This window comes from Aegilops tauschii, chromosome 5 (assembly GCF_002575655.3).
Source record: "Aegilops tauschii subsp. strangulata cultivar AL8/78 chromosome 5, Aet v6.0, whole genome shotgun sequence".
Lineage (NCBI taxonomy): Eukaryota > Viridiplantae > Streptophyta > Magnoliopsida > Poales > Poaceae > Aegilops > Aegilops tauschii.
Window position 1 is genome coordinate 47,251,626 of NC_053039.3, and position 22,233 is coordinate 47,273,858.

General features: G+C 46.5%; 3 protein-coding genes across 3 annotated transcripts; all 3 read left to right on the plus strand.

The window, feature by feature from the left end:
• Positions 1–3,032: 3,032 nt before the first annotated feature.
• Positions 3,033–4,536, plus strand: LOC109759662 (phospholipase A1-Igamma1, chloroplastic-like). Its single transcript, XM_020318484.2, has one exon. The coding sequence runs from the start codon at positions 3,063–3,065 to the stop codon at positions 4,416–4,418; it is 1,356 nt and encodes a 451-aa protein (XP_020174073.1). The 5' UTR covers positions 3,033–3,062; the 3' UTR covers positions 4,419–4,536.
• A 2,877-nt stretch (positions 4,537–7,413) lies between these two features.
• LOC109759675 (putative disease resistance RPP13-like protein 1) lies at positions 7,414–13,844 on the plus strand. Its single transcript, XM_020318505.4, has 3 exons — positions 7,414–12,434; positions 12,536–12,598; positions 13,233–13,844. The coding sequence occupies exons 1-2, from the start codon at positions 8,642–8,644 to the stop codon at positions 12,595–12,597; spliced, it is 3,855 nt and encodes a 1,284-aa protein (XP_020174094.2). The 5' UTR covers positions 7,414–8,641; the 3' UTR covers position 12,598; positions 13,233–13,844.
• A 3,799-nt stretch (positions 13,845–17,643) lies between these two features.
• LOC109759665 (chloroplast stem-loop binding protein of 41 kDa b, chloroplastic) lies at positions 17,644–21,534 on the plus strand. Its single transcript, XM_020318486.3, has 11 exons — positions 17,644–18,161; positions 18,254–18,788; positions 18,874–19,014; positions 19,158–19,244; positions 19,336–19,426; positions 20,128–20,182; positions 20,270–20,330; positions 20,421–20,642; positions 20,730–20,846; positions 20,960–21,049; positions 21,131–21,534. Exons 2-11 carry the CDS (start codon positions 18,696–18,698, stop codon positions 21,305–21,307), a joined length of 1,134 nt encoding a protein of 377 aa, XP_020174075.1. The 5' UTR covers positions 17,644–18,161; positions 18,254–18,695; the 3' UTR covers positions 21,308–21,534.
• Positions 21,535–22,233: the final 699 nt, after the last annotated feature.

Sequence of the window (22,233 nt, forward strand, 5' to 3'; positions counted from 1 at the left end):
AAGGAATTGTATACGGGATTGATTGAATCCTCGACATCGTGGTTTATCCGATGAGATCATCGTGGAACATGTGGGAGCTAACATGGGTATCCAGATCCCGCTGTTGGTTATTGACCGGAGAGTCGTCTCGGTCATGTCTGCATGTCTCCCGAACCCGTAGGGTCTACACACTTAAGGTTCGGTGACGCTAGGGTTGTAGAGATATTAGTATGCGGTAACCCGAAAGTTGTTCGGAGTCCCGGATGAGATCCCGGACGTCACGAGGAGTTCCGGAATGGTCCGGAGGTGAAGAATTATATATAGGAAGTCCAGTTTCGGCCACCGGGAAAGTTTCGGGGGTCACCGGTATTGTACCGGGACCACCGGAAGGGTCCCGGGGGTCCATCGGGTGGGGCCACCTATCCCGGAGGGCCCCATGGGCTGAAGTGGGAGGAGAACCAGCCCCTTGTGGGCTGGTGCGCCCCCCTTGGGCCTCCCCCTGCGCCTAGGTTTGGAAACCCTAGGGGTGGGGGGCGCCCCACTTGGCTTGGGGGGGAAGCCACCCCCCCTTGGCCGTCGCCTCCCCTGGAGATTGCATCTCCCAGGGCCGGCGCCCCCCAGGAGCCATATATATAGTGGGGGGGAGGGAGGGCAGCCGTACCACAGCCCCTGGCGCCTCCCTCTCCCTCCCGTGACACCTCTACCTCCCGCTTGCGCTTGGCGAAGCCCTGCCGGGATCCCGCTACTTCCACCACCACGCCGTCGTGCTGCTGGATCTCCATCAACCTCTCCTTCCCCCTTGCTGGATCAAGAAGGAGGAGACGTCGCTGCTCCGTACGTGTGTTGAACGCGGAGGTGTCGTCCGTTCGGCGCTCGGTCATCGGTGATTTGGATCACGACGAGTACGACTCCATCAACCCCGTTCACTTGAACGCTTCCGCTCGCGATCTACAAGGGTATGTAGATGCACTCCTCTCTCTCGTTGCTAGATGACTCCATAGATTGATCTTGGTGATGCGTAGAAATTTTTTAATTTCTGCTACCATAACCCAACACTTTTCAAATTACCAAAATATGTTCATAAACTATTTTCAAAATCTCTAACCATTTTCTGAGCCCGCTGGATTTTTCTAATTCATGAGTTCGTAAACTCAATGGTCAACTCTCACCCGTAACTGTCAGTCCACAAGCGAAGCATGCGCGCTCTATGAGCGCGGCCTATTAGAGCATCTCCAATAGGTGCCCTATAATAAGGCGGGACCCCGTTTTGGACCAAAATAGTGCTCCAATAGGTGCCATATATGCAAGAAACTTTACTCCAAATTTGCAACACCGCCAAATTAGGGCACCAAGTGTTGCAACACTTGGGCGGCTGGAGGAAAACAAATTTGCATCGCGCATGAGCCGCCAACCTTTCACCCGGCCATCGCATAAGGGGGAAATGAGGACCCTATAACATAAAGCTATGATAAAATTCAGTAATTCACCTTACTATCTCCCATGGAAGTTGGGTATGCCATTGGAGGTATAATCATAAGTAGCATACTAGACTTGTTATTGGTATATGCTAAGCTTTGGCTCCACCCACGTGAAAGCAAGCGAATCAAGTATGGAAATCAATAAGTATGACACCCCTTAACTAGACATGTATCCCTCCACCCTCGAGAAGACCAAGATTTCATAGGTGCACGTTCCAGCCTGTTATTGAGTTGATCTGGAGTGTTGGTATATCTTTGGTCGTTATTAACCTTTATCATTATTTATTAACTTACAACCCTACCTCAAACAAATACTATTGACACCATCTTTCTAGCAACTGCAGATCATTCCATGCTATTTCTACACACCAATTATTTCTTCCTCCTCATTGGGCTCAACACTTATATATTGAAAGACTCTTGTGAATATCACTTAGCTTGGCGGAAACAACATCTCCTTGCTGCCATCTCATTAATTTTTTGGGTATTCATATGCTATCCAATCAGACTTTCGAGCGAGCTCTTCCTACATTTGTCAATGTGTGACGTCCTTAGATTCAGGATGGGGTAAGGAGCCCCCCCCCCCAGGTGGTAGGGTTAGGCGATGGTACGACAATGGCACTAACATTATCGTAGGCGACAAAGGCTAGCTTGTTTCTCCACCTTTGTGCCAATGAGGTCATTGGAGAAGTTCTGCCTTTCTTCATTTTTGTTCTTTTTGCCTGATCATGTTAATTGCTTGTAAGCTGATTTCTTTACATCTTGTATCTTTAGCGGATTGAGATATGAAGAATTTAAGGCTAGTGCTCGCAATATTATCTCTCGCATAGGTGTCGATCATTAGGTCAATCCGTAGGTGTAGCATCCCTCACATGATATTGCTATTACCTTGGGCACGGATTACCTGAGCTCGAGCTGATGTGATCTTCTTTTGTGCCAAACTTTGACAAATGTTTTCATTGCTTGCATAGTTTCATAATAGAATTAATGTCAAAGTCGTGGCAAAAAAAACGATGCTCCAAAAAAAATTCTGAATGTTTTTATTTTATTTTACTGTTCACCCCAGTTCATACGAGCTCACCCTCCATATCGAAATATGAGACTTTTTTAATGCTAAACTAGCTTACAAAGATGTTTTATATTTTATTAACAGAGGTAGTATATGATACTTGGCTACTTGCACCGGAGGTGTCAAATATTGCACTCACGGTCACGTATTAGCTCGCACGTTCAATGTGCTACCGAACTTGTGTTAAAAAAACAAGTGTTGCCACCGAACTTGAAAATCGTGCAGCTTGGTCACTGAACTTGGCAAAACGACACGACAAATATCGCTACTTACATGACGTACGAGTGCAAAAACCGTAGGAAGCTTCGTCTCTTCGTTTCGTTCACTATTTTTTGACCGACGTGATCGCCGGCCGTCGTCCCGTTGACATCGAGACCAAGTGGACAGGACAATTCACTCCGCTCGCCGTGCCACCTACTGAAGTTGGTGATCGCCTCTGGCCATCTATATGTACACTTCCGTACCACGGCCGTGCAGAGGCAGAGCTGCAATAACACTCGTCAATCTCGGCGCCGGCGAACGAGCTGTGCCCGTCGATGTCGATCGCCGGTCGTAGCCTGCCCGCCGTCTTCAAGCGCCTCCTCCAGCTCAGTGTCAACTCTGCCGCACAGCCTCTGACGTCGTCTCGGCCGCCTCCGGTCAATCCGCACGCAAAGTTCGCCCGCCGCGGCGGGTGGGATGCAGCGCTCCTCGACCCGCTCGACGCCGGCCTCCGCGCGGAGATACTCAGGCACGGGGACCTCGCGCAGGCGACCTACGACGCCTTCGATGGCCGCTACTGGTCCCCGAACTGCGGCACCTCCCTCCACGGCCTCCGTCGCATGCTCCCTGCGCTCGGGCTGGCCGGCCACGGGTACGTCGCCACCGCGTTCATCTACGCGACCTGCGACGTCGATATCCCCCGGTGGCTCATGACGCGGCTCCACGCTGACGCCTGGGACGACCACGCCAACTGGGCCGGGTACGTTGCGGTCGCCGGCGCGGAGGAGGCCAGCCGCGTGGGGCACCGGGACGTCGTCGTCGTGTGGCGCGGCACGATGTCGGCGGAGGAGTGGTTCATGAACCTGAGGACGGGCCTCGTGCCGTTCGACGCCGCCGCCGAGGGCGACGGCGCCATGGTGGCCGAGGGGTTCCACACCTTGTACACGTCCAGCAACGCCGGGAACAAGTACGGCGCGCGCAGCGCCCGTGACCAGGTCGCCGACGAGCTCAAGCGGCTGGTGGACCACTTCGGGAAGCGCGGCGAGGAGGTCCACGTCACCTTCACGGGGCACAGCCTCGGCGGCGCGCTGGCCCTGCTCTCGGCCAGGGACGCCGCGGCGGCGCACCCGGACGTCCCCGTCCGCGCCGTCACCTTCTCCGCGCCGCGCGTCGGCAACAGGGCCTTCTCCGGCGGCCTCACGTCGCGCAACGTCAGCGTCCTGCGCGTCGTCGTCAAGACCGACCTCGTGCCGACCGTCCCCCGGACGGCGCTCGAGGCCTCCGTCTCCGGAGTGCTGGGCGGCCTGTGGGCGCTGGCCGGCCTCCGGCAGGCGTTCGAGTACGTGCACGTCGGCCACGAGCTCGCGCTGAACGTCTCCAAGTCGCCGCACCTCAAGGACTCTCACGACCCGGTGGGGTCTCACAACCTGGAGCTGTGCTTGCACCTGCTGGACGGCCACGAGAGCGCCGCCGGCGCGTTCCGGCGGGAGGACGGTGCTCCGCGGCGTGACGTCGCGCTGGTGAACAAGCGTTCGGCGATGCTGCGCGACACGGAGGGCATTCCGGAGAAGTGGTGCCAGACGGCGAACAAGGGGCTCGAACGCAACGGGTCCGGCCGGTGGGTGCTGCCGGCGCGGGAGCGCGACGACATGCCCGCGAACGACGTGCTGCCGCTGTCGGAGCTGGACTAACGCGTCAGATGATTTGGCCATGTAGCATTACTCATGCACTAGTAGTATGCCCAGAACTCTTTTCGTTTCATGTCTTTGCATGTGCGCCCAGTCACTGGGCCCCAGTGTCAGCTTGCTTAGTTTGTTGATAAGTTGTACATTTGCAAGTTTCTTAATTGCAGTTCAACAAAAAAACAAAATTGTTACAATTATCATTAGCCCTCACATTAATCCTAAGAGATAAGAACGTAAGCCACCAGATCCAGCTTAAGTGAAAATTATGGGTATTCACAAGTCGCATGACTATTTTTTCTGGTGTAAGTCACTTTTTTCTTCGTTCTGTACTCCTATTTTTTACGAGTTAAATACACTGGAGTTGCTAAACTTATCTGTGTAGTCATTTTGGTGTCTAAAGTTACAAAAGACTGGTGCTTAAACTTGTCCGACCGTGTACATACAGTGTCTCGTTCCTTATTCGGACGTACACCCTGCCGCGTGGCATGGCCCACATGTCAGTGGCTAAGAGCAGGGGAGGCGCAGGGTGCCCCACACGCGAGGATTTTTTCACAGAAACCAGCCTCATATTTTATTTAATACGTACGAAACCCTCAAATACAATGTAAATAATAACATGAAAAAAAAACTTGGAGGAGGGGTTTCGAAACTGCCACCTGGTTAACTACCTGCACAATTTGGCCACCCGACAGAACTATGCTTTGCGCAAAATTCTTTTAGCTTGAAAGCTATGTAGTTCCATCGTATCGCTCTGCAATTTTTCTAATGCATTGCCTACCTGTTTTATTTTTATTTTTCTCCAAATTCCTGTTTAGTCTCATGACACATAAGTTATCCCATATGAAAAATACAATAATTATCAATATGCAATTATTGTGTATTTGAAATCTTTTTCTATTTTCATTATTGTGTACTTTGAAGAGGTAAATCGAAAAATTTAAGTGGATTTAAATGCTTCAACCTCTATAAATTATTGCATAAATTGATGTATCTTCGTCTGGACCACAAGCAAATACAATCATTGTATATCTTCCTTGTTTTTCTAAAATGCACAGTTACTAAATATTGGTAACAATATATTTTGTAAACTATTCAACATGCACTAAAAATTATTGCGTAACAATATTAAATTCTAGAAATGTGTAAAAACACATTCAACCATGTTTGTAGAAATGTAAAGATAATTTTACACAACAAATTTTTTAATACACTCCGAACATTTTCTAAAAACATCTTGAACAGTTTTTTTAATACAATTGTCAATTATTTGAATGCATGATGAACATTTTTCAAAAACATGTTATAATTTTTAATACATGTGAAATATTTTCCAAAAACATGTTCAGCATTTTTCAAACGCACCAACACTTTCTTTAAGTTTATGGTTGTTGTAATTCTTTCTTACATTTCTTTTTTCAAATGGTAAAATAACATTAGAACTAAAAATAAACATGGACTTGAAAAAAGGAAAAGAAAACTAATGCAGGTACATTGGAGCGCCATCTATAAAAAATTTGCTTGAAGAGATACATAGCAACCAAAGTTGATTATTGAAGCACATCGTCACAAATGCTATTTAGTTGAGAAGCTTAAGAAGATATATGATCACTGTTTGGAGCCAGATGAGGGAGAGGAAAGATGTCATATCTCTGACAAGCCTAGACCACAAGCACTTGGTTATGTGAGTATGCCAGGCAGGCCTAAGAAAAATGACAAGAAGAGGGAAGAGGGGGGAGCACCAAAAGGCAAGAAAAAGTCAAAGCATGGCATTAAGATTACTTGGAGCATGTGTGGCCACAAAGGAGCACAACAAGACATGCTGCAACAAGAATCCTGAAAAAGGGAAGAAGAAAAATGCATTCCTGAAGAAAACAAGAAAGAAAATTAAGGCAACCAAGGTAAATACTTGTTCACTTTCCATTTACTTGTGCATTATTTAAATTGCTTGTGTATTGTTTGAGATTCTTATGTACTGTTATTTCTTACACCAGGAAGCAAAAATTGATGCTCAGATCAGAGTAAGCCAGGAGGCTAAGAGCAAAGGAAAAGATCAAGCAGAAGCAGGAACAAGTGGATCGAAGCGGAAAGCTACCAGAAATTTTTTTTGTCTAAGCCAAGGAAAACAAATCAAAGAATTGAGCCTGCTTGACTGGTGTTTCTATGGTATTATTAGTATGTTAAAAGAGATTTCAATACTATTGGACTTTTGGTTATGTCCTTTTGATTTAAATTCTTATGTCGGCATGGTCATGTACCAGTGTTTATCATTTTGGTTTGTATAGACTCTAGACGAACAGTTTATGTCACTGTGACTTGATGCTATTTGCGTGATACTTATGTGGAAAATGGGTGCGAAATGGCACCGTCAAATCTCTGCTGCTTACTTGCCATGTATGTTAGAATTTGCTGTTATTCGCAAAAAAAATCTTAGAATTTGCTGTCTGGTGCAACTACCATGTACCTGCTGTTATGTTTTGTTGGTTGCTATCAAATGCACTGATCTTATAAGTAGTTGTCAAATGCATCAAAAGTTCACTGATCTTATAAATTGCCATGCTGTCAGTGTTATGTCTACTAGTTGATCTTGCAAAAGGGTGTCAAATGCAACGCAAACTAGCTAATTCAGTGTTACAAAATCTCACATTACATTCACTGTTATATGGCACCAGGCCGTTACATTCACTGATCTTGCTAATTACCTACTCCCTCCGTTTCTAAATATTAGTCTTTTAGAGATTTTAAATGGAGAACCACATACGGATGTATATAAACATATTTTAGAATGTAAATTCACTCATTTTTTGCTTTATATGTAGTCACTTGTTGAAATCTGTAAAAAGACAAATATTTAGGGAGGGAGGGAGTAGCACATTTGCTGCAACTACACCTAGAAGGAACATCATCAAGCCATGGAACACACTCTTATATCCGAGAGCTTAGTGTGCCAGTTTCAGGGATTTCGAGTTCAAAGTTCGACTCAAACTTGAAGTACGAGGTCAAAGGGTTTTTTTTCAGACTTTTCCATGCAAATATGATCCCTAAATAAACTACTCGTAATTAAATGCAATATCAGTCACACACAATAGGAGACGTAGCAGAAGTGCAGAACTCCACGAGAGGACAACACCTATACCTGGGCATATCTCGGGTCGGGCCAGGCCAAAAAAGCCCGGTGCTAAAAACCCAGGATCGAGCCCGGCCTGGCCCGGCCACTAGGCCTAAAAAATCGGGCCCGAGCCCCACCCGAGCCCGAGAAAGCCCGACATGACCCGGTCGGCCCGGCCCGACTACGGCTAAAAACTCGCTTTGTGCAGGCCCAAGCCCGGCCCGGCCACGGGCCTACAAAATCAGGCCTGAGCCCAGCCCAAGCTCGAGAAAGCCCGACACGGCCCGGTCCAACTACGGCTAAAAACTCGCTTTGTGCAGTCCCGAGCCCGGCCCGACGGCAAACTCGGGCTCAGCCCGGCCCGGGATTTTCGGGCCGTCCAGTAAGGGCTGCCCATGGCCAGGTCTGTGGACAACACCACACGGCAGCAGATGGACGCCCCGCACGGCCGCCACGCCTCTCCCTCCACGCGCCCCTCGAGCGCCTTCCCTCTGCTGTCATCCCGCAGCAATAGCAGCAGATGTGGCGGCCGATCGAGCGGGTGTGTCAGCACTAGCACCACCGACGGGGGTTGCAGTTGCAGGAGAGTCCGATTCTCCTCGCGTCGTCGCCGGCTAGCCCTCCAGATCCAGCGCGGGGCCGATTCCGGAGACCGGAGTGCGGTCGGTCGGGTAACCATCTTCCTCCCCCTCGCGTCCTCTGCCCGAGCTCTGGCGGCGTTGTCCTTGTTGTGTGGTAGCCTCGCGATGCGAGCCAGCAACAACATGAAGAAGGAGAGTGGAGCGACTACGAGGCACGGCGGCGCGCGAGGAGGTTTGGAGACTGATGTTTTCTGCCGAGCGGGATGGTTATTACTTCATTGGAGGGAGTCTTTCGCCGGCAATTTGGTCAATGCCGGCGGGCTGCCGGCTTCGCTGGACCATCGTGGAAACTTCCTTTGACTGTGACTGCCTAACGGTGCCATGTTTTGTTTATGGAACAATAGCAATCGAAATTTCGGTTTAAACACCACATGTCCCCTACTCCAGCACCAGGGTGAGCAGAATTTATCATTTGCTCATTGGTGGCTCTCATCTCACACGAACACACACACACGAACACACAGAGAGAAAACCATCCATCCATGGACATACCTGTCTCTGCTCCACTCGCTTTTGCAGGAAAGTATGTGGCCACTCCGGCTATATCTTTCTTGGTCAGCAAGGCTTTCAGCTACATCAATGAATACTTCAAATCCGAAGACATGGATGAGTTGAAGAACCGGCTCCTGCTGGCCATGCCACACATCCAAGCGGTGTTTGATGTCGTCAAGCCGGAACTTGTCAGGGAGCAAAGCAGCGCCCTAGAGGCATGGCTCTGGCAGCTCAGGGATGTAGTCGAGGCTGCAGAAGACGCCATCGACGAGCTTGAATACTACGAGCTCGAGGCCAAGGCCAAGGACCGAAAGGTTAGTGAGTGGGGTTCTCCTTTTGATAAGATGAACCACAAGCTTGTTAGATCCGTTCAGATTGGACCTGTCTTCAACAAGACTCACAAGAAATCTACTCATGGTGACACCGTCAAGAGATTGATGAAATTTGTGCATGAATTAGACAAGGCCGCTGCAGGTGTGGTCAGTTTCCTCACTCTCACAGACCATCTCAGTGGGCGCTCTTCTAGCACCAGCAGCCAACAACAAGTGCCGAAGCTGGTGAAAAATGATCGCCAGACGGGTTCGACATTAAGTGCAACCAAATTTGTTGGACGAGAAAAGGAGAAAGAAAAGATTATTGGATGGTTGATGAACACGCCAGTTCAATTAGCAGAAACTGAGACTGGGGTGACAATGATCAACAATATTCCCATTATTTCAGTGGTCGGTCATGGTGGCATGGGGAAGACTACTTTGGCTCAGAGTATATGCGAACAAGATGAGGTACGGAAGCATCTTAAGATCATTTGGATTACTGTGTCTGCTAGCTTTGATGCGACATCAGTGACAAGTAAAATACTGGAATGTGTTACAGGCGCAAAACCAAACACTGATAATTTGGAACCACTACAACAGTATCTCAAAGAGAAACTCAAGTCTATTAAGTTTTTGCTAGTTTTGGATGACGTTTGGGAAGATAAGAAAAGAGATGAATGGGAGAAGTTATTTGCTCCTATGAGAAAACTGAACACCGCTGGGAGCAAAATTTTGTTGACAACCCGAATGCAATCTGTAGCGTACATGGCAGCAATAGTGATGGGAGTCAAAATGGATCAGTGTTTGACATTAAAAGGATTGGAAGAAGATGAAAATCTTGAGCTCTTCATTCATCATGCTTTTTCCAGGTTGAATGCGGGAGACCATGTATATGCAAAATTAATTGGAGAACGAATTTCAAAGAAACTAAGAGGATGTCCATTGGTAACAAAGGTTGTCGGGGAGCATTTGCAAGATAACATATCACTTGAATACTGGAGCAGATTCTTGCATCAAGGACTGGAACATTTCAAAGGAGCCGAAGAAGACATTATGAAGGTTCTTAGATTAAGCTACTACCACCTGCCAACAGAGCTACAAATTTGCTTTCGATATTGTTGCATCTTTCCGCGAGACTATGAATTTGAAAAGAAAGAACTAGTGCAATTGTGGATTGGTTCAGGATTGATCTCAGAGTTTGCAAGTGACACTCAAACTTTGGAGGTTACTGCAGAATTGTTCTTGTCTCAGCTAACTAGAAAGTCATTTTTTGATCTGAAATCCAAATCTAGTGCGTTGAAACAAGAAAGTTATGTAATGCATGATTTGATGCATGAATTAGCAAAGAATGTGTCCATTGGTGAATGTGCAAAAATAGATGATCCTGTCCAGCTTAAAGATGAAAAGGATACACTCCGTCACCTATGCATTGTCAATATTCATAGTTTCTCTGCTGATGAGATCAAAAGATTCTCGCATTTTAAGAATCTGCGCACTATTATCATTTATAATGAATGCGAGGTTGGAAATGACGTTGTTTGTGCTGTTGAAATGGTTGTTGAGAGCTCAAAATCTTTGCGTCTATTTCATTCAGAATTGAGAAACACATTCTCTTTTGCTGACAAGTTTGCTAGCCTGAAACATCTTCGTTATATCTACTTGCATCAAATATCACCAGACACAATATGTGGGGTTGCCAAACTATATCACTTGATGGTACTTCGATGTGGTATGGGTTTGGAGACTGAAACATATGAAGTGAGATACTTAGGGAACCTTGAACGCTTGAGATATGTATCATATGGAGTGCATGGATTTGGTTGTTTCGGCATAAGCAGGCTCACTTCTCTTCAGGAATTACATGACTACCAGGTAGGAGGAAGAATATGCAATGAAATAAGTGCAATTGGGAGCTTAAGAGATCTCCGTGAATTGGGTGTTCAGGGTCTTGAGAATGTTAGGAATTATGAAGAAGCTAAGAATGCCAAGTTGAAGGAGAAACAACATCTTGACGAGTTATGTCTAGAGTGGTCGAAATCTGAGCAAATCATGACAGATGGCTTGATTCTTGACCACCTTGAGCCACATGCTAATATAAAGGTATTGCAAATTCAGGGTTATGAGGGTCCCAGGGTTCCATTTTGGATTGAGAATCGCTCTGTCAAAAACCTGGTATCTCTCAGGTTGATAAGCTGTATAAATTGGGAATACCTTCCCTCTCTCGGTGAGTTAGAATTGTTGAAGCTTCTAATGTTGGACCACCTTCCTAAGCTACGGCAGATTGGTCGACCATCTGATATGTCCAGTAACTCCATGGAGTTGTTGTTACCTCAGAGCCTTGATACTTTGGTAGTAATTGAGTGCCGAAAATTGAGGGAATTACCTATTCTACCTCCAAGCCTAGTATCATTGCAAATACGACATGTTTGGCTGACCAAACTTCCTATGATTGGCAAGATATCAAGTGAGAGCATTGAGTCCAAATCATCTAAGTTGACAGAGATAATTATCACCGGCTGTCCATGTTTAACTTCGCTGGAAGGGAGCCTTTTGGAGCAAAAACTGTACATGGGAGCTCTCCGTGTCCTAAAAGTTGATGATTGTATACAGCTGGAGTCTGCGTCCATACCATTTGAAGAAATGAAAGAACTTAAGGAGCTGAAAGTAAAGACATGTCCAAAGTTGAGGACGACGAGAGATGCAAGAGATAAGCTCGTGCCATTGTCACTCCGGGAATTAACAATTGCCCAGTGTGGTGATCTGGAACTTTCACTACTTGGGTCACTACAGCTGCTCACCAACTTATCTCGGCTCGAGCTGGAGAACTGCTCGAGCCTGGTATCTCTCCCCTCCATGGATGTGTTCAAGAGTCTCGGATCCCTGCGGATCATTTACATAGATGGATGCGAGAACCTCTCATCCCTGGGAGGACTCGGATCACTTCCATTTCTCATCTGGTTAAGTATCGTCGGGTGCAGTAAACTCACGGAGGCTGTTGGGACCTCACTAACTCGAGTTGCATCTGGTTTTGGTTCTGGTGGTGAGGAAGAGCAACTGGTGGAGACCGGCAGCTCACTGCAGATATGTTCTCTTAAAATTGATTTGCCGTCCTTGCTGCTTCTTGAGCCGCTCAAGAGTCTGTGCCACACTGAATATTTAGACATTAGTAATGGGTCAGAGATGGAGAGCTTACCTGAGCGATGGCTGCTACAGAACCGCACATCCCTCCAAGGCCTGGATATAACCAAAGCAGATTCCTTGAGATCGCTCCCACCGAGCATGCAAGACCTCTGCTCTCTCAAGGAACTATGGCTATTTGGTGCTGGGCAACTCCGGTCACTTCCATATCTGCCCTCCTCCTTGAAAAAGCTGAACATTACGGGATGTCATCCGGAGCTGGAGAAGGAGATCATAACACATGGAAGCCCTGAATGGAACAAGATCTCCCACATCCCTTATGCGACAATAGGTAGCTCCACTTTCCACTCTCCCGTCCTCAATTGCTTAATTTACTGCTTGGATCTCTGTACTGCGGGAACCTACTGATATCTTACTGCAAACCAATGATAGGAGATTGGTATTTCGTCATGGACAAGAAATTCAGGGAAGGGGCTTTGATCACATCCAACTAAGGTAATTAACAATCTCATGAGAAAGATAGTCGACGCTTCCTCTTTCTTCCCCTGAATAATGGTTAGTGTGTAAAAGGAATATGGATATAAGTTTGACCTGTTTCTCTGAATAATGTTGCTTCTTGATATCATCTCTATGTCTTGCCTTAATAAATATGAAGTCTGTTTTGCTTGAATGCATGAACAATGTGCACTGTCAAAGTCTTTTTTTTTTTGTTTCTTTTTTCCAAACTGTGTAACCCATTTTTCATTAGTTTTTCACTGCAAACTATATAAGACAATGAAAAAGAGTCGGGGCGGGGGGGGGGGGGGGGGGGGGCGAAAATATGATTGATCCACCCGAACATATCCATGTACAGTGTCCAACACGTAGGAAAACCTTTGAGCACCATTTTTATTGCCACAGCAATCACGCTGCTGAAGTGTACCCATCCTTATTTCTATCTTTGGATATGGTTACATTTATACGCCCTCCGCTTTAGTAATCCAAACGCTCTTATATTTCTTTATGGAGAGAGTAGTACGTAACACTCCAACTGCGTGTTATTGTTAAAATACAAGTTATGTTCCTTTGTCGCAAAGAAATACTCGTATCTTTGTTCCTGAAAACTGAAACTTCTTTTTTTGGTTATCAGTGACAGTGACCACAACAGACTTGTGTCCGAGTCATGGCTGCACTAGTGGAAGAAACGGTTCTATCTCCCAAGCCTGTTGTTGCTAAAAAAAAATGCTGACAAGAAGCTTCAGACAGTGCCATCTGAAAGGTTTTTCAGACTCTTAATTTACTTCAAGTTGTCTCCTTGTTCATCAGACATTTCGGCTTGTCTTTCTGACAAGATCACGGCATGCCATGTTTTGCCGGATGATACTCACTGAATGCAAGGATACGAGGGAAAGAGAAACTGACGTCGAGCTCAGTTCAGTTATGCGTGTACAAAATGGAGCCAAGACGAAGTTGAAATTTGGAGTTTGTAAAAGGAACATGGTAGAATTTATGTTGGGCTCTTGTACCCGGGGAGTCTCTTGATTAGAGGTTTGCGCGTCAGTCGTCTGAATGGTAGTAAACTTGCGTGCTGTGACAACTCTTGTAGTTAACCTGGGTGAGCTGATTGATGAGCAACTACAAGAGTTGTGTGCATGGGTATGCTACCTACTGAGACAGATATATTGTTTGTGACGTGTAATAGTGTTTGTAAATTTACAAAATGTTCACAAATATTTAAAGAAAATCACGGGTTTTTGTAAAATGCTCACAATTTTGAAGAAACATTTGACCTGAAAAAATGTTTAAGAGTTAAAATTATGTTTCTCAATTTCACAAATATTCATAAATTTGAAAAATATTCATGAATTGCAAAATAAAAATAAAACAAATATAAAAACAGACAGGAAAATGAAACATGAAAAAAATAGATAGAGAAAAAAAAAGAAAAAGAAACGAAGCATTCCCAAAATCGTAAGGACCAACCAAATACCGCCCACCCCTAAAAAAACAATCAAATGCCACACTTGGGGTCCGTGTTTGCTCACCCGTCTTCGCAATACACACGGAATGTGAATTACAATAATAAGCTTTGAGAGAAAAAACAGAATAAATTCCAAAACCAAACTATGGCGCAACAAAGCGTGAGTCATCCTCTAGTTGTTGACTTGTTGTACATGGCTGATGGCCCCCTGGAGTGCATTCGCGATGATATATTTCATAGTGACCGACTTTAGCTGGCCAGTTTGGCCTAAAAAAAAGACTATAGCTGGCCAGTTGGGTCGAATCTCACGAGCCGGGCCCTTAGTACACATGCTTGACCCGTGATATGTCTGGCTCGGCACGCGGCTGAACGGGTCGTGCCTGGTCCATGACACGCATGGGCTATGCTTGGACTCCTGGGCGAGACCCACATTCCGCGTGCCAGCACAACACAATCTGTTTGTTTTTGTAATTGGTTTTTTATTTTTGTTGATATATAGATCCAAAAAACAAACCAAATTCTTAAAAACAGCCCAAATTGATCTAAAAGCACGCGTGTTGGGTCAGGCGGACACATTTACCTTATGTGATGTGTCGGCCTTGAGCGGAGCACGCAGGGCTATCACGACACGACGTGTAAATGTGTCGTGGTGGGCCATGTCGTCGCATGCACGTTTAAGCGTGCGTCAGGCTTTGTTGTGTCGTCCCAGATGTCCAGGTCTATAACAACCAACCCTATTCAGCGTGCAGGTTGATGGTTAGCGACCTAGAGTGTACCCCCCCCCCCCTCCTCCCCACCCCACTCCTGCGCGCTCTCCTACAAAGTACACATTTTGGGCCAACCCAACTAGCTCATTTTCGTTTTTTTTCTTTTTTCTTTTTGTTATTTTCTTCCTTTTTAAATTTATTCTCTTTCTGTTTTTCATGTTAGTTTTTCTACTTTATTGTTCAATTTCCTTTCCTTTTTTCCCTTTTCTTTTTCTTTACATTTCATTTTTCTGTTTTCCATTTTGCATACATATTTCCAAATTCGTTAACTTTTCTGGAACTTGTGAACATTTTTTAATTTCGCAAACATTTTTTATGAAATTGTGAACATTTTTTACAAATTCGCCAACATTTACCTAATTGTTAACATTTTTTAAAACTCGTGAACATCTTTTACATCAACGAACATTTTCTGAATCAAAGATCATTTTTTAAAATCTAGGCACAATTTTTTAAATTCATGAGCATTTTTTCTTTGACAAACATTTTCTCAAAATGCATGAATATTTTGTTTGAATTCATGAACTTGTTCTGAAGTTCACAATCATTAGTTGATTTGTATGAACTTTTTTCAAAATTAATGAATACTTTTTGAATTCGTTAATATTTTGATCAAGTTCATGAGAATGTTTAATGCAACCTTTTTTTAAATCACAAACATTTTTTGAAGCCACGAATATTTTATGATTTCTTGAACATTTTTCAAAACTCAATTTTTTAAAAATTGAGATTTTTTGAAATCATGCATTGTTTTAAAGAAGAAAAAACAAAAACAGAAAATAAAAAATAGTAAAACGAAATGGAAAAAACAGGGTGCGTCATGCCCCGCGTATTGGCTGCCCCAAAAGGGCGTGCTGACAATGCGCATCAAATAGGAGCTCGGTCCATTTCATTCGGATGATTTCTTGCTCGCGTAAGCCATCTGTTGTGTGCGCCTCCTCCTCCAACCTTATCTTCCGGCACATCTCTCTACTCCACACGGCTTTTCTCTTTTCTCCTTTTCCTCATTCGTCAGTACTAGAGGAGAGGCCTAGGGTCCCATGGGGAGCACCACGACCACACTAGGAATAGTGAGGGGCGCTGTCGACGACAGATGACGCTACTCTATCCCAAGACCATCAATGTTGCAATGATAGGGGTGAACAGCCGCCGTTGTTTGCACCCTCACCATGGCCGCTATTGTTGCATTCTCGCCATGCCCCGGAGAGGGGGCGACACCGACACCGGAATGATGCGGTTGCAGCAAGGTTGGGGGGAGGGCGACTCCGAGCACCACACATGAAAGGCTCACGCTCGCCACTATCACTCCCACGCTGCAACCCATGCGTTTTGCAGCAACACCATTGTTGTGACGGGGCACCTCCCTCAACTCCGGTTGCAATGGAGCTTCACTCACGTGCCGACGGTGCTGCATTGGAGCTTCGTCACGCTGTCGGGGCTGCAATGAAGTGTCACCCGAGCTGCAATGGAGCGTCAGTGGTGCTTCAATTGGAGCTTCGCCGACGCATCACCCATACACCTCCCTCGGCTTTGGTTGCAATGGAGCTTCACCGGCGTGCCATTGGTGCTGCGTTGGAGCTTCACCGCGCTGTCGGAGCTGCAATGAGGGTCGCTCGAGGCTGCAATGGAGCGTTGGTTGTGCTTCAATAGAGCTTAGTCGGCACATCGCCGGATCGTTAGGCTACAATGGAGCTCCGCCAGTGCGGCATTGGAGCGTCGTTGGTACTGCAATGAAGCTTCACCGACACCGTCGGTGCTACGTTGCAGCTTTGTCTCGCAGCTGGGGTTGCAATGGAGCTTCATCGGGGAGGACGGGGTGTGGGCGGCTGCCCTCTATGTTGCCGTGGACAGCACCCCACGGCTTCCCCATCCCCGTGCTGCGCCAAATTGTACGGCTGGCTAGGTGGATGATCAAATCCCGCCTGTGACATGAGCACCGGGTGGGGGACCCACCGGTCAGCTAACCTTAGCTCCCCCTAGGCCCCACTCGGCCCTGTTGGCACGGGAAATCGCCGCGCAACACCAAGATAACCGTCGTACTTTTGTGACGACGAACGATTGCTTTCCGAGCAAAGCAACAAAGATCCCTCGCTTTCGTAGAGGAGAGACGGCCGCTTTTCAGCGCAAAATGGCAAAGTTGAACCAAACCGTAGGGCCGCTAGGGCTCAGCAGAAAAAGAACAATAGATAAAACGTACGTAAAAAAGTAGTGTTTGTATTGATAAATCGATTGTTGGGGGCGTTTCCAATCGGCCATGGCCTTATATATAAGGCACGCTGGACTTGGACGTATACAAGGCAGGACTTGGCGTACACGAGTTGAATTCCAAAATCAAACCGATTAGAATCTAATCAGGTCATCCTAATTGGGCTACCATGTATAGTACTTGACGTTTTACATTAGGCTAACCTGCATGGCGATCCCTTCTGACCGTATACACACCTTGCCTTATCAATTAAATATTCCGGCCACGTCGCTCTCACCAGATAATATAGTAGCCCAAGTTCTAAGCATACTCGTACAAATACCTTGAACCTTCAAAAAAACATAATAAAATACTCCGGCAATGTCGCAAATCAACGTGGATAATAGCCATCAACACTAAGCATACTTCTCCGCACACGTAGATATATAGACCATGCACTCCACGCCCATTGTTTAGCTTAGCATCCGATCCTTCTTAGAACTTGCATCTTCGTTGTCCATGAAAATTCCTGTTGCAATACTTAAAAAATGCATCAACCGATCAGCTTGATAAATCATTGAATCAATTTGGCTGTTCATATATTAACTAGCCAAATTATACCATCAACAGGCCCACGCGCTCTTCGCATCCATTCTCAAGTCCTGACACTATTCCGGCGGCCGCGCCCGCCGCCGTCAGGTGTACGGAGCCCGGGGTGTGGATGCGCGTTGGCTTGGCTCTAGCAAAAACCGAAGGGCTCGAGCGATTAGCACCGAGCGAGGGACCCACCGGTCAGTTTTCCCATCTAGCTTAACAGTCCACGTGCTCCTCGCACCGCAAGTTCTCCCACGATTCCGGCGGCCGCGAGACGCCGGCGCAGTCTTCGGCTGCTGGCGCCCCCAATGTGTACGACGAGCGGCTCTCCCTCTGCGGTGATGGTGGCGAGGCAGGGTCGCCGTCTGCGCGAGGCCCGGGAAGAGACCGGCGACGCGGGGGCGACGCTGGGCTGGTGGATGCGCGAGCGCCTCCTCCGTCCAGCAGGGGTGGCTCTGGGCCGACGAACTCGGCGGCCTCTCCGCCGATTGGCTGCACCGACGAACCATCCGGAGAGAGCGGAAGACCGAGGAGGCCGCCGGCAGCGCGCAGGCAAGTAATCAGTTAATAAACCGTTCGATCCATTTTTTTTGTTTTCGATTCGGCATTGACCAATCGAGCTCAAATGCGAACAATGTACGCAGGAGTCGCTCGCTGGCGACGGCGAAGATGGCGGATCTCGCCGGAAACGGAGGGGGTGGAGCGGGAGAGGTCACGTCGGAGGGGATGAGGTATGTGCCGGAGCTGCCTTTCTCCTATGTTTGACTGACATCAGAAGAAGAGAAGAGGAAAACAAATGTCGCCATCAGTTGATCAGAATGTTGCTGCCCATTAAGTGGACACGAGAAAGGATGGGAGGAGAGGATCCAACAGAGGATAGATAGGGCGGGCTCCCCCCTCCACACAAGCCAAGACAATCTCTAGCACTCATTTTTCATTCTTATTAGCACGCACCGAGCCACAAGTTTCAGACAAGGGATATACTGCCGCCATCCTGGACAGGCAAACAAAGCCCTCTCCTCTTGTTTGCACTTCATCTTTTTAGTAGCACAAGCTCAGGGAGAGGGGAGACAGAAGGGAAGAGAAATGGCGGCGGCGAGTGTCTCCCTGAAGAGCAGCCTCTTCCTATCTTCCCCTCTTTCCGACTTCGGCGGCGCAGCCATCTCCATCTCAGCCCAGGTGATCAATAGAACACACGAGCTTTCTTTGATTCGAGGATAAGATGATCAAACTAAAAATGGCTGGTGAGTTTTCTCTTTGGCAGAATAGGAGAAGGTCATGGCAGCCAAGGGGGGCGAGAATGCAGGTGGCAGCAGCTGCAGACTCCAAGAACATTCTGATCATGGGGGGCACCAGGTTCATCGGTCTCTTCCTCTCCAGGAAACTTGTCCAGGAGGGACACCAGGTCAGTCTGTGCATACATTTCTGATCCAAAGAATGGCTCCTTAGGCTAATTATTTTATTATTATGACATGTAATGTTTTGAGGGTACCAGCACATCAATTTTAAGAATCTGCATGCATGAAGTGAAAAGATGAATTTTGTCAGGTCACATTGTTCACCAGAGGAAAGGCACCCATAACCCAGCAGTTGCCAGGTGAATCAGATGCAGAGTATGCAGAGTTCTCTTCCAAGGTATGGCGTTTCCTACTATCCTGTCCTTGTGTCACTTGTTCAGCCTTATTTGCATTACACTCATGATATTTAGGATGGTTTTTGCGTATAGGTGCTGCATTTGAAAGGTGATAGGAAAGACTTTGATTTCGTCAAGACCAGCCTTTCTGCTAAGGGCTTCAATGTCGTCTATGATATTAATGGTAAACCGGAGAGCTACAATATACTCTTTTTATGAACACAGCAGCACCGTATTTCATTGATTAAGCAGGGAAGTTAAATTACATGGAGTAGTTACAAGCATGTAAGGATCAGCAGTAGGGGTCTGCGATGGAGAAATTGGATCGACAATCTGTTATCCTCGGCGAGCACTGAAAACCTGGTTAACGGATCCTTCTCGGAGTACATCATTCATAGGAGGGACCTTCGGCAAGGATATCCCCTCCTGCCTCTCCTTTTCATACTCATCATGGATTTGCTTTGCTCGCCGGTCTGAAGGCATCCTTGTTCCCTTTGGTTCGTGGATGGTTAAGCATAGAACTTTGCTCTATGCCGATGATGCTGTGATTTTTATCCTCCCTGATATTGAAGATGTCAGCGTGGTCAACAGTCTCCTAGATCCCTTTGGCTAGGCAACTGGTCCTTCAACCACCAAGAGCAGCTTTTTGCTGATTAGATGCGATCACATTGACCTGAATGCTGTCAGGCTACAACATACTAAATAGATCTTTCGGGTACCACACTAATGTTTGTTCATAACTACTAACCAGGTGCAAATAAGCCTGTCAATTAGTACTATAACACTGGAAGATTGCTTCTGAAATGCAAAATGGCACTTCCCCAACTGAAACTATCATCTGATATCTCCCAAATGTTGTAACTCTTTTGTGTCATGGTGTTTCAGGGCGTGAGGCCACCGAAGTATCCCCCATACTAGAAGCGTTGCCGAACCTGGAACAGTAAGCTAGTTACTTGATCGGATGCAAAGCAAAACGTTTGCAAATTTCTGTGCCCTGAACTATCTAGCATTCTGGTTCTATTTTCAGGTTTATCTATTGCTCATCGGCAGGAGTCTACCTTAAATCAGACCTGCTCCCACACTTTGAGGTAATTCCATACCACTCACATGAATGTGAACATAAAGTCGTCACCATTACTGACTCGTGGCAAGCGTGCCCATCCCCATCCATCTGGTAGACCGACGCCGTGGACCCGAAAAGCCGGCATAAGGGAAAGCTGGAGACAGAGAGCCTTCTAGAGACGAGCGGCGTGAACTGGACGTCCATCAGGCCGGTCTACATCTACGGCCCTCTCAACTACAACCCCGTGGAGGAGTGGTTCTTCCACCGGCTCAAGGCTGGTCGCCCGATCCCCATCCCTAACGCTGGGAACCAGATCACCCAGCTCGGCCACGTCAAGGTCGTTGCATTGACATGCGGTGAATTGCTGCTATCGGGTTTGCTGCCTTAAGCCATCTTCTGTATCTTGAGCTTGGTTTTGCAACAGGATTTGGCGACGGCGTTCATCAAGGTCCTCGGCAACCCCAAGGCGAGCAAGCAGGTGTACAACATCTCCGGCAGCAAGTACGTCACCTTCGACGGGCTAGCACGGGCATGCGCTAAGGTCATTAACAAACTGTTCCTCGTTTGCAATGCAAACCACTCTATATCCATGGGTTATTCGCCTAGTTTCTAACTATACATCATTTTCCGCATGGTGCTTGATATGCAATGCAGGCTGGAGGGTTCCCTGAGCCGGAGATCATCCACTACAACCCCAAGGACTTCGATTTCGGCAAGAAGAAGGCCTTCCCCTTCAGAGACCAGGTATTTCTTCTACATCATGCCCTGAAAAAGTACAGCTATTACAGTGTTGCTGACTGACACTGAACGATGCAACGATGGCAGCATTTCTTCGCGTCGGTGGAGAAGGCCAGCAAGGACCTCGGGGTTACGCCGGAGTACGACCTCCTCGACGGCTTGACGGACTCGTACAACCTTGACTTCGGCCGCGGGACCTTCAGGAAGGAGGCCGACTTCACCACGGACGACATGATCCTCGGCAAGAAGCTCGTGAGCGTGTGAGCCGACCTGAGGCGTGCATGGTTGGGCACATGGCTCATGGCAGCGCAAAGCGTGTGGCAACTGCGTGTGCGGTGTGCATATGTAGCACAGGGAAGACGATCTCAGTTTTGGGATATAGGTTGAGGTTCACTCATCCGATGAAATGTACTGCTGACGCCTAATTCTCTCGTGGCATTCGGTGTATTTCGGTTCAGTTTATACTGTTTATAACAATATCAGTTTTCTAAGAACGGAACCTGAATTTGATCACTAAAGATTTGAAAAACTGAACCTAATAGATTGAAATATTCCGTTTAACTGGATTGCCATACTCCCATGCCAATAGAATAGGGACCACCTATTCCCCGACCCGTGCAATGATAACGAGGTAACTTGGCCCAGCCCAGGTGCGGGGCTCCCTTGCTTATTTTTTCATTTCTGTTTTCTTTCTTTTGCTTCTTCAAAAAAGTTCGGGATAAATACTTACGCATTTCAAAAAATGTTCACGAATTCAAAAATGTTTATGATCTCCAAAAATGTATTTTTTTTGACTTTGACGGACAGTTTTTGTATTTTGATGAACGAATTTTCATTTCTTTGAATATTTTTTCTATTTTGGTGAACATTATTTTGAATTTTATGAATAAATTTAAATACAAGAATATTTACTGAATTGTATGAGCAGTTTTTAAATGTATGGACGTATTTTGAGATGGATGAAGATTTTGGAATATGACAAACATTTATTAATATCATGAAAAAAACTTTGAATTCAATGACCACATTTTGAATTTGATGATTTTCTTTTTCAAATTCTATTCACAAATTTTAAAAATGTTCACAGAAATGAAAAAAAATAAAAGGAACAAAGGAAAAGAAAGAATAAATAAAATAAAAACGAAAATGAAAATGAAAAAACTGAAAGAAAAACAAAAAAGCAGGTCTGG

Coding starts and splice junctions, on each gene's coding strand:
- LOC109759662 (XM_020318484.2), top strand. CDS start 3,063: ATGTCGATCGCCGGTCGTAGCCTGCCCGCCGTCTTCAAGCGCCTCCTC.
- LOC109759675 (XM_020318505.4), top strand. CDS start 8,642: ATGGACATACCTGTCTCTGCTCCACTCGCTTTTGCAGGAAAGTATGTG. Junction 12,435..12,535: donor CATCCCTTATGCGACAATAG/GTAGCTCCACTT, acceptor AACCAATGATAG/GAGATTGGTATTTCGTCATG.
- LOC109759665 (XM_020318486.3), top strand. CDS start 18,696: ATGGCGGCGGCGAGTGTCTCCCTGAAGAGCAGCCTCTTCCTATCTTCC. Junction 20,643..20,729: donor CCCAGCTCGGCCACGTCAAG/GTCGTTGCATTG, acceptor GTTTTGCAACAG/GATTTGGCGACGGCGTTCAT. Junction 21,050..21,130: donor CCTTCCCCTTCAGAGACCAG/GTATTTCTTCTA, acceptor CAACGATGGCAG/CATTTCTTCGCGTCGGTGGA.